The sequence below is a fragment of the Carettochelys insculpta genome, chromosome 5 (assembly GCF_033958435.1).
Source record: "Carettochelys insculpta isolate YL-2023 chromosome 5, ASM3395843v1, whole genome shotgun sequence".
NCBI lineage: Eukaryota > Metazoa > Chordata > Testudines > Carettochelyidae > Carettochelys > Carettochelys insculpta.
Genome location: NC_134141.1, coordinates 72,765,344 through 72,781,241, shown reverse-complemented (window position 1 = coordinate 72,781,241; position 15,898 = coordinate 72,765,344). Strand labels below are relative to the sequence as shown.

Sequence of the window (15,898 nt, the reverse complement as noted above, 5' to 3'; positions counted from 1 at the left end):
CCCATGACGAGGATGGCTCGCTAAGCAGAGACACCTGCCTCTGGAAAGGCCTGGGCAGATAAGCAGTCTCTGTGAGTCTCTGAGGCACAACAGAGAACTGCGAGGAAGTGCAGGGACCCACGGGGCTGATAAGGGAAATTGTCACAACCCATATATAATCATGGGTTCTCAAGTAGCTGTGACCACTCAGGAATGATCTTGGAGGCAATATAGTTTTCTGAAAACCTTAGGTTAATGTGCAGCAGTGGTCAAAAAGAGCTAACAATATCTGGAACTGTTAGGAAAGAAATAGAAAATATAATAATGCCACTGTATAAATCCATGGTGCACCCAAGCCATGAAAATTATGTAGAGTTCTGATTGCCCTGAATCAAAAATGTTGTAGCAGAACCTGGAAAAAGTTCAGCAAAAGGCAACAAAGATGACCATGGATGTGTTTTGGCTTCCACACAGGGATGGAGGATATGATAGAGGTCTGTGAAATCATGTGTGGGGAAAAAAGGAATAGGAAAGTATTATTTACTCTTCTCAACAATATGAAAAACACACATTGTTCTGCAAAGCCTCCTGCTGTTCACGTGCAAACCCCTTAAACATGTTTAGATGCACAGTGAACCCATAGTTATTTGCTTACTTGGGAATGTGGTGCAAAGCACATGTTAAGCTGTGAGCTGCACCCTACCCAACCATTTTGTAGTATGGCAGAAGCAAAAGTACCTGGGGATTATGTTTAGATTGGCTTCCAATACCAGTCCCACAATTCCTTGTACCTGTATGCTGTGGCCTGTCTGCCTACTTACTTCCTTGTCCTCTAATGTGTACCAGATGCTACCTGCAAGTTTATATGTAGCTGCTCACCATTTAATGCTTAATTTCCATGCAACCTGCTCCAGTTTCTTCACAACTCAACTCTGCCTAATAGCAAGAGGCATGTTATCAGCATGATGCTGTTATGTGGCTGCAAGAGCATGCCTGCATTCTGGGTAACCTCTAGTGTAACTACAGCAAGTATTTTGAGTTTGAGAGGAGTATCCAGACTATACATGTATGAGATGATCATGAAGAAGCTGGCAGAGATCGGATCAACTGAACTAGTGTGCAGCACAGCACATTAAGCACTTAAAAGCTGAGGATGGCAACATCAGTTCAGCAACTCCATGTCTATATGCCCTTTCTACAAGGAGTTTGGATCAGGTACTTGACCCTGCCCTGAACACAAAGTGCACCATCTTATTGCACTTCCAGACCAGAAGAAGAAGGCAGAAGAATTCTGGGGATGGCACTGGCTGATACCACAGTGAAATCCACAGACAGACTGTGGAGCAGGAAGTCCAGGATCAGTCTGCATGGCTGGATGGGCTAGTCGGTATCCTGGATGAATTGTCAGGGCACCTGTTCTGCGGCAGGCCAAGAAAATAGTCCGGAGTGGAAGCAGTACAGGACTAGGAATCAGATCCGTAGTCTGGTAAGTGCAGTCCATTATCTTTATTATTACTATGTGGGAAATTGTAGATAAGAATTGGATTTCTGACTTCTGACCAATAAAGTTGTTATGGAGATTATTGCATGCAATGGGATGCGTTCAGCTTTGGGTGAGGGGCAGGGTATCCAAACTCTCCCTGACACCCCTTTTTCTCTCCATCATGTGTGATCTAAGATAGATTCCAAGTATTGCAGGAGGGGAGGAGTCAAGGGTGAAAATTAGTTCTGTGCTTATCAATTCTCTGCAACCTCAAGAAACTCAAGAGGGTTTGTGAAGTTCCTGGGTAGGGCAGCCACTGACAGCCTACATAACTAACCAACTCTCTCCATGTTTTGGTATCTCCCTTTCTTAAATAGATGTGTTTTTGCATGCAGCCTGCAGAACTTGTTTGCCCTTCCAGGGTGAAATGACTGAATAGTGATATCCAAATAATATCCTCTAAGCCTTCCCTGTCCTGAAATAATATTGATGCTAATACTGTTAAAAGAGCCCTAGCCCCCACAATCATACCCTGGCATTTGTTGTTTAAAACAAACAAAATCATAAATTTTAAATTCTGAAGCTTGAGGTTTGTCTTTGTCTGAAAATGTTGCTAGAAGAACCTTTTGAATACCTCAGTGTATGAAGACAATAAAATACAACGTACAAGCTTGATAAAAGTTTCAAACGTTGGCCTCATTTCAATGCAGAACGGAAGGTGGGAAGGATCTTTTCTCTCAGTCCTCTCCCATCCTTGAAAAATGTAATGTGCTCTTTCATTTTCTTGACAGTCCTTTCCACTGCAGCTACATCAACGTTAGCATACCAGACTCTTGGGGATAGAACTGTCAACCAGCATGGGAAGAGAAAAAGGTTAGATGAAACGTTCTGTGACATAGGTTACAAGAGAGAAAAATACCACAAAACAGAGGAATGGGAAGAAAGAGTGCTCAAGTTCTTCAGACATGACCAGAGGCGTGTACATATGTGGCTGAAGCCCAGCTGTTCTGACTGACTGTTCACCGTGATGGCCACCAGGGTGCAGCTGTTAGTATGAGCTTCTCAGCCACTTTCATTGCCAGCTCCACTATTGGCACCTGTACCATCAGCAAAGAAGACAGTTCTCTGTGATACCACATAATGCAACAGTGCCGTGACTAGCAAACTCAGACTGACTGACCAGTGAACAGCTCTATGAATTGGAATGGGCAGATATGCCCTGTGCAGTCACCATCTTTGGCCATGGAGGAGGACAATAGGAGGCACATTTGACTTCCAGTTCCACTACCAGCAAGACCGACTATGGAGCTTGGACTTCAGTTAATTGTACTATTTCACAAACCATTAGCACTTTATTTCACTTTGAACTTTTGTCAATAATTGTTTAGGGCCAGTGAGCTAGCATGCTTGCAACAGCTTTATTATTAGTTCTTGTTTTGTTAATAAATGGTTTGGTTGCACAGTTCATTTGGTGGGTATGCATGTGAGTGAATGCACGGAAAAGGAGGAAGAGTCAGGAAGTCGTCTCTAAAGCTTTTGATAAAGTATCAGCCTCTTATCAAATAAAACTAATAACAAATATAAAAGAGCAAACCCGGTTATACTACAGCACACAGTCTTTCTGCAGCACAGGTCCATATCTACATCATGTGGCATATAATACCTCCCCAACTTTCTTCTGCTTGCCTTGGACCCATTTCTGGTGCTGTCCAATGAACTTTGTGGTTGCAAATATCACATCTCCAAGTTGTGTTTTAAGACTGTTCCATGTAAAAATTCTTGCATTTAGCCTTGCAGTGTTGTGTAGGGCACGGCAGGCCACAATAATTATGAATGACACTGGTCACACAGACATCAAAATGTTTTGCGGCATGCCATCTTGCCTACTGCCTACCTAATGTGCATTCTGTCACCATCTTGTGACTGCTAAGTATATAACTAACCTTCTTCTGCCAGGTCTGCTGAGGTCAGGGTATGGTTTCATGAACCATGGTAGGGAAGGGTTAGCAGATTCCCCTAAAGTAAAAATCCATATAGATATCCCAATAGCAACCATGACATTTGGAAGGAATAAGGTCTCTGCTTATGCAAATAGGTAATTATCAGATGCCCTCCACACCCTAGTATCGTGCACCTGTCCCGTATATGCCATGTTGATGAACCTAGCCTGGTGGTAATCCAGAGCTTGTAGAACCAGAAAGCAGTTGTAAGCTGTGCCATTATGTTGCTATGCAGGAGAACTTAAAAAATTAATATGCTGCCCAGCTGATTAGCAGAGCACCCACAGTTAGGCTATATGTTTTACTGGTGGTGTACATTTGCACATGCCTCAGTGCACCTAAAATTTATTCTGCACTTGGATGGCAAAAATCTGCACATGGACAGAAAAAATTAGAGGGAACATTGCCAGGGAGTATTATCCTTTGTGGCTGACATTCTGTTGCTCTTTTGACAGGCAAACAGTGGGCACATGCATGCCTCAATGGTCTCAGCAATTTGGGAAGCCTCTTTTCTGAAAGGCAGTTATTATTTCAAGCACATTAATTATGTCCATCATTTTATGGGCATACTTGTATAGCCTGTCTCATTTGCTTGTCTTACAGAGTCCAGGCAGGCTCTATACCCAAGTCCATGAAGGTCTATTTATGCCTTCAGAAGTTCTGAAACCACATGTGGTCATCCCAGATCTGCATAGTAATATGATATCATCACATGGTGCTACTTATTTTGCACCAAAAGCTCTGGTCTGCATTTGAAAAAACTGCTGCAATTGCAGTAGACATCAGGTCTCTCCTGAATCCAATGAATATAACCCCCTTTGCATCTCACTGCCTTACAGTTTTTCAGAAGCTGCAGCTAAAATGTCACCTAGGATCTCACAGAACATGTACCTGCATAAATACTTCACCCACCAGCAGAAGCAGCTCAGCTGACTGAATCCATGGCATGGGCCACAGCTAGCCTGAGCAGATGTGACAAGTGTGCAGAGCCAGAAGTGCCTCAGCTCAATGCTTGTCAAGCTAAAATCACTTCCACACAGGAGTCTGGAAGAGACAGAAATTCTCCCACAATATACCACAAACCAATTCCTACAGTAGCTCCAATTGGTAAAGCGCTGAGAACCAAGAGCTATGTTCCCAGAAATATTAGTGCCAAGAGCTGAAGCTGCTACACTAGTGTGGACTTGGCTTCATGGGATGATGGGTACATGGACACTCAAGCAATTTTGGCTAATGCATCCATATATGTGCAAGCCAGGACACAGGCACTGTAGACATACCCGTAGAAGACAGTCTGAGATGCAGCATCAGATGAAGGGAAATGTAGGAATGAGTATCTCTGCTGTAAAGATGGTAGTTACAGTCAGGATGACAGAGAAGGGTTATAAGACGGACAAGAGCAGCCCTGTAAAGTCAGAGCCCTGTGAGATGCCATTAAAAGTGGAAGTTGGAAGAGGAAGATTCACTAGAATAGGTGTTTAGAATCACCAGAGAGGTAGGAGGAGAACCAGAAGATAGTCCTGAAAGCCAAGGGGAAAATTTCAATGTTTCAAGAAGAGGAGGATATGCTTACTGCTTTTGACATTGTCAGAGGTCATCCAGTCTGAAGACAAAGTAGATCTGGCCATAAAAATAATCGTCCAAGATTTTTGTGGAAACAGCTTCGTGAAATAGAGAAGATAGAAACAAGGCTGGAGCGGTTTAGAGTAGAGATAAATTAGATGAATCCAAGGCTATTGTTGTAGATGCTGCATTCAGTGAAAGTGGAGAACAATGAAAGGGAAACATGCCATTTGAGAAGAGGCAGATAAAGTCAACTGTAGGGTTTCTGAGGGAAGAGATGAAGACAAGTGTGTCTTTGGAAGGAAGAGGCCAGGAGATGGAGAATTGAGGATGAAGGGAAGGAAAGCAGTGAGATTGGGAAGGAAGCCAGGAGTTATGAGAAGATGAGCTGATGGTGTGAGAGTCCATTAGTCCTGAGCATGAATCTGTATGCAGTTGGTGCATTCACAACAGTGCTTGACCACTGTACTAGTGACTTGAGAATTGGGAGCCCTAAAGCCTTACACTCCACTAAAGGAACCACTCACAGGGACCTAACTGGATGATATCTGGAATCCACAATAGGGCTGGGTTCACCATTTAAGTCAGAAAGAGGGACTGGAAGTTGTCTGTGCAACAGAGTGGATCCTGACTTTCTGCTCCTACAGAGTCTATCTACTGCCTCACTTCTGGTAAATCTGCTTCTCCTGACTTTGACCGTACCTTGCTTCCAGCTCCTGCCTTCATTCCAGTTCCACACCCCCACTGCCTTGTTTTCTGGCTGCTGCAATTCTGACCCAATACAGCTTTTTGGTTTCTGACTTCCCACTGACCCTTAGTTTCAGTCTCCTGTTTCCAGTCTGCTCCAGCTCTAATGCTAGGTTTTGGCTCTGAAGCTTCTGACTTAATTCTGACCCTCAGCTTTGGTGCCCCTTTCTTTTCTTACTTCAGCTCAGTTTCTTAGCTTTGGCACCTGACTCAGGATCTGCGTCTTGGTCTCTCGTTCCTGAACACTGCACTGGGTACCAACCTAGGCCATCCATGTTCCGGGCTCTGACATCAATTTGCCACAGACCCTGACATGCTAGGTAAAGCAGAGAGGTTAGAGGAGCACAGCTGAGACCTCAGAATTGGGTGAGCAGCTGACCAGGTGAGTGGGAGTGTTGATTTAGCCTTGATTTTGAGACTTGACAGCTTGTGAAGCTGGTAGGTACAATGAGAATGGCACATGATTATAACTTGAGCTGGAGAGCCGTGTGTCAAAATAAGGAGGAAAGTGGATGGGAAAAAACGGGATTGACTCTGATAGCAACATTAAGAAGAGAGAGAAGAATCAGAATGCTGTCCAAGGGAGATGCGAAAAAGGATAGGAGAGGAAAAGGGTAGAAACTGGTAAAGATGTTTAAAAGAGAACAGAAAAGATAGAACACATAGAAAAAAAGGTGTAAAAAGTACCTTCTCATAGTCTGTTTTATCTCTTCTGTTCTGCCACTTCCATTTCTCATATGTCCTTCTATCCCTCTGCTCTCAACGTATTTTTCTTCTCTCGTCTCACTGTCATCCTTTCTCTTCTGCCCATTGTTATCTTTTCCTTAATGAGTTGAATGTGAATTCAAGGTGCTGAGGTAGCAACCCTGGGAAATAGAAACCCAAAGAATAGTTACAGCAGCAGAAACACTGTGCTAATGTACCAAAATTTCCCTTTTAATTTGACTCTGCAGAGACCCCATTCATAGGCAAATAGGTCAGTTTTTATGCTAAACGAATCTTGGGACTCTTTTAGAAGACTAATTTAATAGCGTTTTTTGTGATGTGAACTGTTCTATCATATATAAAAGGGTGGAACAGCAAAATATTTCATACTACATTAATGAACAGCCATCAGATGATGATGATGATGATGATACTTAGTCAATTTTTACTAGAGACTGAAGTCTCTCCATCCTGTAACCCAGGCGTGTCCAACCTGTGGCCCGCGGGCCGCATGCAGCCCTGGACAGCTAGTAATGCGGCCCCACAAGATCGTAAACTTTTAACATTATTATGTGATTTATATACATTAACTATATCATATATTTTGTACGTGGCCCAAGACTATCTTCACTCAATGCGGCCCAGGCAAGCCAAAAGGTTGGACACCCATGCTATAACCAATTCCCAGCATCATCCATTTCTGTTATATGGTGCTTATTGTAGCATAGGAGCCTGTTCAGTAGGGACTAGGCTAAGACTACATAGACCCTCAAAACAGCCTTCAAATTATAGCTTTTCAGACAATTTCACTTGATTCAAATTTTAATTTGGGGCTGTGAAGGAATTAATTCATTGCTGTTATGCCCCCCCTTCCCTTCCCAGAGCTGGACTTGGTATAATTCCTCTGTCATATGCTAGTACTTTGTAGTGGTTGGTCACTCTTCTTCTGACTCAGCCCTATGAGCAGCTCACACTTTAGTTCCACTCCTTCATGGTAAAACAACAAAAGGTCCAAAGTCCTCACAAAGGCCTTTGGCCATGATTCGGGGCCCTGTGGGCCTCATCATTGTCTCCAGCCTCTGTCATCATTGTCCCTTACTCAGGGTCTTCATGCCATCTTCCCTCATGGCTGCTTTGAAACCCCATAGTGCTGGGTTCTAGCCCAGAGACTATACTACGTGAAGCCAAGGTCTGCTCCCAGACTCCTTGCCACTTCCTCCCTATACTTCTTAACCTAAAAGAGAAGCTGTGTTATCTCCCTACAACCTCTCTAGGTTTATCCTTCTTTCAGGACCAAGATTTGCAGGGCTCTCTCCCTTGGAATCTCCCCCAACAAAATCTTGAAGTACCAACTCACATCAACTTCTGACTCTCCCTTTGGTATTATCCATCATCCCTTTTCTTTTCCCTTAATGCCTCACTGAATACATCCCAGAAAACTCCCAATCTTGATCTTTTGTCAGGACTCACCGCTAGAGTTTACAGCTCCATGTTACTCCTTGCCTATTGCCTGACTTCCCAATTCCAGAGAGAGTCCGAGAATCAACTTTCCTCCTAATCTTTCTACTCTACTCTCCAAGTTTCTCCATTCATCTAGCCCTTAGAGAATGACTGAAGAGTTTCTCCCTGCAGCTGCCGTCTGACCTGTATTTCCTTTGCAATCATCTCTTAGTTCCTTTCTTAGCTGGACTTCAGACATATTTAGATTTGATCCATGATCCATAATCCAGAGACAGCCAGATAGCTCAATTGCCCTCTCAGGCCAAAATTAACTCTTCCAGAACCAGGATGGTGTGTCTACCCATTAGAGATGTGATATGAAAGAGCCTGTGTTCTAAATTTGATCCCAGAAATATATTTGAAAATTTTAAACCTCTCCCTTTTGGTTATTTAAACCTCTCCCTTCTTGTCTCTTCATCAAATAATTTATAGAGTCAAGTGTTTTAAAATCCTTCCTTTTCAGTCTCTTTTCTTGAAGTTCATATTTTTAAACCCTCTCCTTCCTGTTCTCATTCTCCTTCTGCTCTGCCAATTCCTCCTTCCTGTAATCAGTACATCAAAAATAGAAACACAAATCAAGTAAAATTAAATTATTCAGGTGACTAAGGAAAAAAAAAAGAAACATCCCAGTCATCTTTTAACCTTTCCTGCTGTGTAGTAATTCTGGCAAGCGATGAAACAACCCGTATGTCTTTGGCCATTACAGATGTAATCACTTTGGCTTATATGATCACAAGGAAATATCTTCTTGTCTCAGATACAATCTTGTCTAAATACTTTTTCCTAGAAACTGGAGATGTGCTCCTTGCCTACCCAATTGATTTGAGAGTAAGCAGCTCTTCGTACAAGAGGGTGCAATGACTTGTGACACAGGCAAAATGCTGGTAGGCATAATTTCCCTAAGACTACAGCTCTTATTCCATCCTTTAACAGGATGGGACATGTCCATCCCTCCAGGTGGCCTCAGGTTTTCTGGTCAGCCTGGAAGTGGCTTCAGCATGTGGCCCAGCCCCACTGCAGAGACTACAACTAATGGACACGTTGGTTTTGAACAGTTTTTTATCATAAAGGAATACAGTGACAGAAGCGTAAGGGAGCAGGTCTTCTATTCCTTGTGCACCTATTTAGGGCTGAGCATTGTCTGGTGCAAAGACTAGGTTTACATAAGATAATTAAGATACAGGTTACTGATTTACATAAAATACCCTTTCTTCCTACTGCCTCCATGAAACTGCCTGTTCATCATAGAAGGATACAAGTCTGTAGACTGAGGCATATCCTACAGAAGCAATTTAACAATGCTAGGAGAAGAGAAGATAGATGTTAGATGCTACTGAGGAAAAAAATGTCACCAGTATGGACTATATATATACACAGTGGGTGCCATTAGCAAATGAAGTGACTACTCCATGTACCTACAATAATCCATGCACAGAACATAAGAATGCATTATTACAGGCAACTACAAAATGGCAAGCAAAGAGTTGTTAATGACACATTGTATGCTCTGGCACACTGACCAGACACAGATTATGGTCATTAGGGTTATCTGCTAGCAGGCTGCCGACGTTTTGTTTACCTCAGCATCCCCAGGCATGGCTGCGTGTAGCGCTCAATGCTCGTGGTACACCATTCCCATCTAATAAGAGCTGCAGGAAGCGCCATGGACCAAGCCACTTTTGTACACTGTATTTGGAGGTATGATTAAAATAGTACTGTATTCCTAATTGTCACTTTTTGGTGCTTAGTTAGCATGGGTGATATTCTGTATTGTGCCTCCTAGAGTATCGCCAATGCATCTTTGGGCATTCCTAATCTTGGCCTGCTCAGGGGGCTGGTGAATCCCCTAATATAACATAGCTGTTGGGGAGCAGCCTGAATTATAGTAGCCTACTTGGACTGTACCCTGCCCAGAATCTTTTTTGCACCAAGTGCTGCTTCCCTTAGGCTGTAGCCACATTGGCCAAAACTTCAACATGGCCATGCTAATGGCCAAATCAGAGGATACTATGAGGCGCTGAAATGAATGTTCAGCACCTGATTAGCATGCTGCTGGCAGCGGCATTCGAATGTACCGCGTTTTGCTTGCGTGCAGCTCGGCTACACGGGGCTCCTTTTCGAAAAGACCCTGCAAACATAGAAATCCCCTTTTTCCTTTCAGCTGATAGGGATAAGGGGATTTCAGTCTGCAGGGTCCTTTTGAAAAGGATCCCCATGTAGCCGAGCTGCGCACAAGTGAAATGCAGCACTTTCGAAGTGCTAATGAGGTGCTGAACATTCATTTCAGCGCCTCATTAGTATTCTCCAGTTTGGCCATTAGCATGGCCATTTTGAAGTTTTAGCCAAGTATGGCTACAGCCTTTGTGTGAAGCAGCCTTGTCTGTGCCTGCTGAAACCAGGAGTTTCTGGCAGCACAAACACTGACTTCAAGGTCTGACAGATCTTATTCTCTTTGTGCAGGTAATGATAGGCACCCTACCACTTAGTTTCAGAATGTTCCTTATGGTACCCAGGCCCTTATCCACTGGACACTCACAGAATTACCAAGCCTGAAGCTCCCAAAGGAAGAGTACACACCAGCTAGTAACATGCAACCCAGGATCACCACTTCAGTTGACACCACAGCACTTATTCTTTTTTTCCTGTAAATATATCTGTTATAAAAAATAGTTATCCAAGTGGGAGTAAGAAGAGTATTAGAAACAATTAGCTAATATAGGAAGCAAAATTGTAACACCCTTTTTACAGGCTAAACTAACAGGTTAATTTCCCATCTTAAAGGCTCTTGTCTCATCCAAAGTTCTCTCCAGCATTTTAAACCAAGTCTGATTGAGACCCCCTTTTCAGGACACAAAACTGCCATGCTTTCACTTCCTCAGTAAATGGTGCCCAGGTGTCTTCTCTGTCAAGCACACACTTGAAGGACACCTCTATCTAGTGTTCTTCCATCCATTGTTTTTCCTCTTCCTGTTAGTCTCTTTTTTCAAGTCCCCACAATTCTTCATTTGAATTCAGTTCAGACCTATGATAGGAAACTCACTGTGAATGTGGCAATACTTGATTTACAGGTAAATGGATAGATGAACATCATCTCTCTGACAGAAGCCTACTTTTCATCTTTGGTCATGACCAGCCCTTAGCCACACAGTTTAAGAAGACATGTTCTGGATATACAAACACACTTAACTCCTTACATAGTACCTGTAGAAACATTTCACAATTTTACTGATGGCCAAAGTGACACAGATTTTTATTCTTGCATGACACTATTTTGCTGAGCTATAATGTAAATACCAGAGGGAGGAGATTACTGTAATGTCTATGTGCCCCTTGTCAGCTGGCATTAAATGGTTCCTGATATGCCCTTGGCAGGCCCTTCTGACCTCCCCACTCCAATCCCAGCATGGGTTTTCAAAGAAATGGATAGCCTTGGGTGGGTCACTTCACCTTTATGTGCCCCAGTTTATGATACTGACTCTTTGTAAAGCATTTCATCTACTACTGAAAAGTACTATATAAAAGCTAAATAATATTAATGCAAGACCTGTGCCAGGTATATACTCCCCCAATCACATATGGTGCTCTTCTATTTTCATATGATATAAAGGGACCAGTGTTGGTGGATCTCACCTTATACATACAGTCTACGGCTACACTAGAAGCAGCTGTCAACAGATGTTTCTATCAGAAGAGATGTTCCCACAAAATATCTGTCGACAGAGTGCAGGCATACACTCAAGCAGAATGAAAGAGCAATCTGCTCTGTTGACAGAGCGGCTGGAGTGCCTGGCTGCTCTCTCGACAAAACAGCCAAACAGAAGCACAGCAGACAGACTGCCCAGTATCCTGGAAGCTTTCTCTGTCAACGGAAGGCTCCCCAAGACCATCTGCACAGCTTTTCTGTTGACAGAGTCTGTGGACAAAGGTTCTCTTCCTCATCTGGAAGAGGCAGAAGTTTGTCAGAGGAAGTGCTGAGTTTTGTCAACAGACTGTCAACAAAACTCACCACATATCCACACCAAAAATGTGTTTTGTTGACAAAACACCAGTTTTGTTGAAAAAACTCACTAGTCTAGCCATAAGCACCAAAGACAAAAGAACACCACATGAACTGAAACGTGGGCCCACTAAGGTAGAATTCAGATTGACGTTTCAGCCATATTTTAGAATTTCTTTTCTTTGTGGTTTTATGCCTCAATAATGTTCTTTTCAATGTGTTTCTCTTTCCTAATTGGAAGCATAATTAGAGGGCATATTTTAACGCAGTACTATACTCACCCTTCAGGTAACTAATAAGACCCTGCCAACTTCACAGTCCCTTTCGGTCAATTTCACAGTCATGGGATTTTAAATATAATAAATTTCATGCCTTCTGCTATTTAAATGTGAAATTTCATAAAGTTGTAATTGTCGGGGATCCTGACCCAGAAAGGAATTAGGGTGGGGTGTCTCTGGGTTACTGTGGGGCAGGGCGGGGTTGCAGTAAAACTACACTTACATCTGTATAGCTGTTGGTAGTGGTGCTGCCTTCAGAGTTGAACAGCAGGGGAAAGGGAGTTGCTATCCAAGCTCAGGAGGCAGAGCCACTGCCAGCAGCAGTGTAGAAGTACAGGTGGAATGCTATGGAATTGCCACCGTGACTCCTGAAGTGTTGCCTGCAGAGTTGAGCTCTCAGGCAGCAGCTGCCTCTCTCGGGTCACTCAGCTCCGAAGACAACTTGACAGGAATGAGGGGGCATGATCCTGTATTGCTACCCTTACTTCCGCTGGCAGACCGCTGTGTTCAGAGCTTGGTGTCAGGCCAACAGCTGCTGCTCTCCAGCCACCCAGCGCTGAGGACAATGAATGCACAAGTTAGGATGGCTATAGTGCTGTCCTTCCCCCAACCCAAAAAAAAATGCAACCCCCTACAACTCCTTTTTGAGTCAGGCCCCCCATTTGAGACATACTAGTCTCCTCTGTGAAATATGTATTGTGTATGGGGCAAAAGCACACAAAAGACCAAGTTTCACTGGGGGAAAATGGGAGACCAGATTTCAAAGTCTGTAGAGCACTCTTCATGGCCATGAATTTGGTAGGGCCCTACTAATAATTTAGCGTTTTGATATAATATTCATTGTTATTACTAGAGTTAATTAAAAAAGGCTGAACTATGTTTATATCTTTGTTCAGATATAGCTAGAATTCCTGTTCTGCAGAATCTCAGTGGATATTCCTTGCTACCATTGTTGGTAGAAACGGCAGAAGATGAACACTCGTTCAGACGGCCGCACGCCCCATGGGTCCTGAGTGAATTCCATGGATGCAATGTGAATTCTTCCACCTATATGCTTCGAACTGACAAATGGAAATATATAGCATATTCAGATGGTCATTCAGTGCCTCCTCAGCTCTTTGGTATACTACACACTTTTCTTTACTAGTTGTTTTTAATGGTTCTGTTTTTACCAAATCATATCTTGACAAATTGCATTTAACTGGTTTTTATTTGTTTCTTACAGACCTGTCTGCTGATCCAGATGAACTAACAAACATAGCAACGACATTTCCAGAAGTTACACATTCCTTGGACAAAAAGCTTCGCTCCATAGTAAACTATCCAAGAGTCTCTGCCTTTGTGCACAAGTACAATAAGAAGCAATTTATCAATTGGAAACAAAGTTTGGGACAGAATTATTCCAGTGTTATAGCTAATCTCAGATGGCATCAGGACTGGTTCAAAGAACCAAGAAAGTATGAAGATGCAATACACAGGTGGCTCCAAAGGAACATTAATGTGTGAAGTAATTGCAGTAAAGGATTATTGACCATCTTTATGGTAACAATTTCTACTAAATAAATGAGCACAATGAAGGCCCTCAGGAAATGAAAATATACAGTTGTAACAGCAGTCCTACACAGTTCATCATAAGATTAAAATTTGCTAAAATAGTAATCCATGAAAAATAAGCTCACACAAACTTTATCTTTGTTAGTAGGTTAATTGTTATATAACCATGATACCAAACCTAACTCCTCTCATGTAAAATTTCATATTTGTGGCTGTGAATTAGCTTTTAAAATTGCATGGGAAGGAAAGAACATATGTAAATATTGTTTTGCATTAAATATTGTGTTTTAAGAAAATACAGAATGTATTAGCCAATGAATATTTAAACACTAAAATTCAAAAGAGATTTTGCATGTCTAAGGACTAATTATAAACTGAATAAAAACCTCAGCATTTAACTTAGCAGGCTACAGATTGTAGTGAACTATCCTAGCATCCAAACAGATTTTAAAATACGAATGAAAAAGAACTCACAAACACAGTGTAGCGCCTCAGAAAGGGTTAATAACTAATGGCGGTCTAAGGAGAAATTCTGAGGCTAGGTAGGTACCTGAATACACAGTTTTATATGTTAATTAAATAGAGACCTGTGGTTTTCTTTCCTCTCATAATCAATTTTGATGGACAGTTTCTAACTTCTGTTTCTGTGGTCTGCAATTCAGATCTAAACAGTATGCAAATTTTGCATATAAATCACAGAGCAACAAATAGGCAAATATAAACACCAGTTTCTCTCTGTGTATGACAGGAAACTACACAGCATGAAAACCAGTCTCCGTGAGTAAAACTATTCATTAAATATCAACATTGTGCTGTACACTGTATAAATAGACATAGTCTGCCAGGAGCTCTTACAGTCGAAGGCCATGGCATCCAACAAGCCCATACACAGGATTTTCTGGGGATGTGTACGTTTTTTGTAAATATGGAACATCACCCCTTCCCGGTGGCCCTGCCCTTCTCCTCTCACCTCCAGCTCTCCGGCTGGCCCTGCCCCCGTGCTCCCCATCCAGCCAGTCTGGCCCTGCTCTTCTCCTTCAGCATCCCTGCTGATGGTGGCCTCTCCTATGTGCGCAGGGGACCCCTGCTACCCTACCCCTCTCTCTCCCCACCTGTCCTGCGCACCGGGGTGCTTGCTGCTACCCACCCCCAGGGCTCTCCTAGCTGCCCCCAGCCCCCCAAATGCACCAGGGATATCCTGAAGGCATGCAGGGCAGGGGAGCAGTATTCTCTGTAAGATTTTCCATCCTTGGATTGGTTGAATTTTCTTTTAGGTGGATTAAAATTTCTTATGAGCAACACCAATACTGAGGTAGTGTGTGGCTGTGCACCAGTCGTATGAACAAAAAATCTAGGTATAAATAAATATATATGGTAAACAGTCCATGGAAGAAAATAGATTAAAATAAGGGATAACTAACAGGGAGCAATGCTTATGATGTTTGTTTAATATGAGATCAGCTATAAAGAAAATGAACACTACTCTTGGAATCCTGAATTACCATCCTTTGTAACAACTCAAGCTAGTGAACATACCAAAATGTATATAGCTCACCTTTAAGATGTTAAACAAATCTACGGGTCAGTCAGAAATACTCAAAAAATTATGAGATGGAGTGTGGGAGGCTCGAGGCTGTGCATACGCAGGTGCAGGAGTTAAGGTGAGGATATATGAGGTGCTCAGGATATGGGACTGGAGTGTGTAGGGTGTGCAGAAGTTAGGGCCAGGTGCTGGGGACAGGCAGATAGAGGAATCAAGGGTTGGAGTGCATGAGGGGCTCAGGACAGGAGGCTGCAATGTGTGGAGGTGCAGAAGTTTGAGTAGGATACTGGGGAGGTCAGGGGTTCGGGAAAGGGTTGGGGCATATGAGGGACCCACAGCAAGGCATCAGGGTTCATGAGGGCAGGACAGGGCATTAGGGTGAGGGTACAGGAGGCACAACAGGGTGCTGGAAGTGGGGGTTACGGTACAGTGTGTTGGGTGAATGGGGACACCCTTGGGACTGGGTTTGCTTACCTGGCCGTTAATTTTTAGATCAGGGTGGCCTTTTGAAGAATTTATAGTAAAAAAGCTGTCTGAAGGTCCAACCAA

General features: G+C 42.9%; 1 protein-coding gene across 2 annotated transcripts in view; it reads left to right on the top strand.

Annotated features, from left to right (window-relative positions):
- ARSK (arylsulfatase family member K) overlaps positions 1–14,197 on the top strand; it is a 50,394-nt gene extending 36,197 nt beyond the window's left edge. For both annotated transcript variants that reach the window (XM_074994207.1, XM_074994206.1), the window contains exons 7-8: positions 13,149–13,373; positions 13,478–14,197. In XM_074994207.1, coding sequence (XP_074850308.1) covers positions 13,149–13,373; positions 13,478–13,758 — 506 coding nt within the window. In that variant the 3' untranslated portion in view covers positions 13,759–14,197. The remainder of the gene's footprint in view (positions 1–13,148; positions 13,374–13,477) is intronic.
- The last annotated feature ends 1,701 nt before the right edge of the window (positions 14,198–15,898 follow it).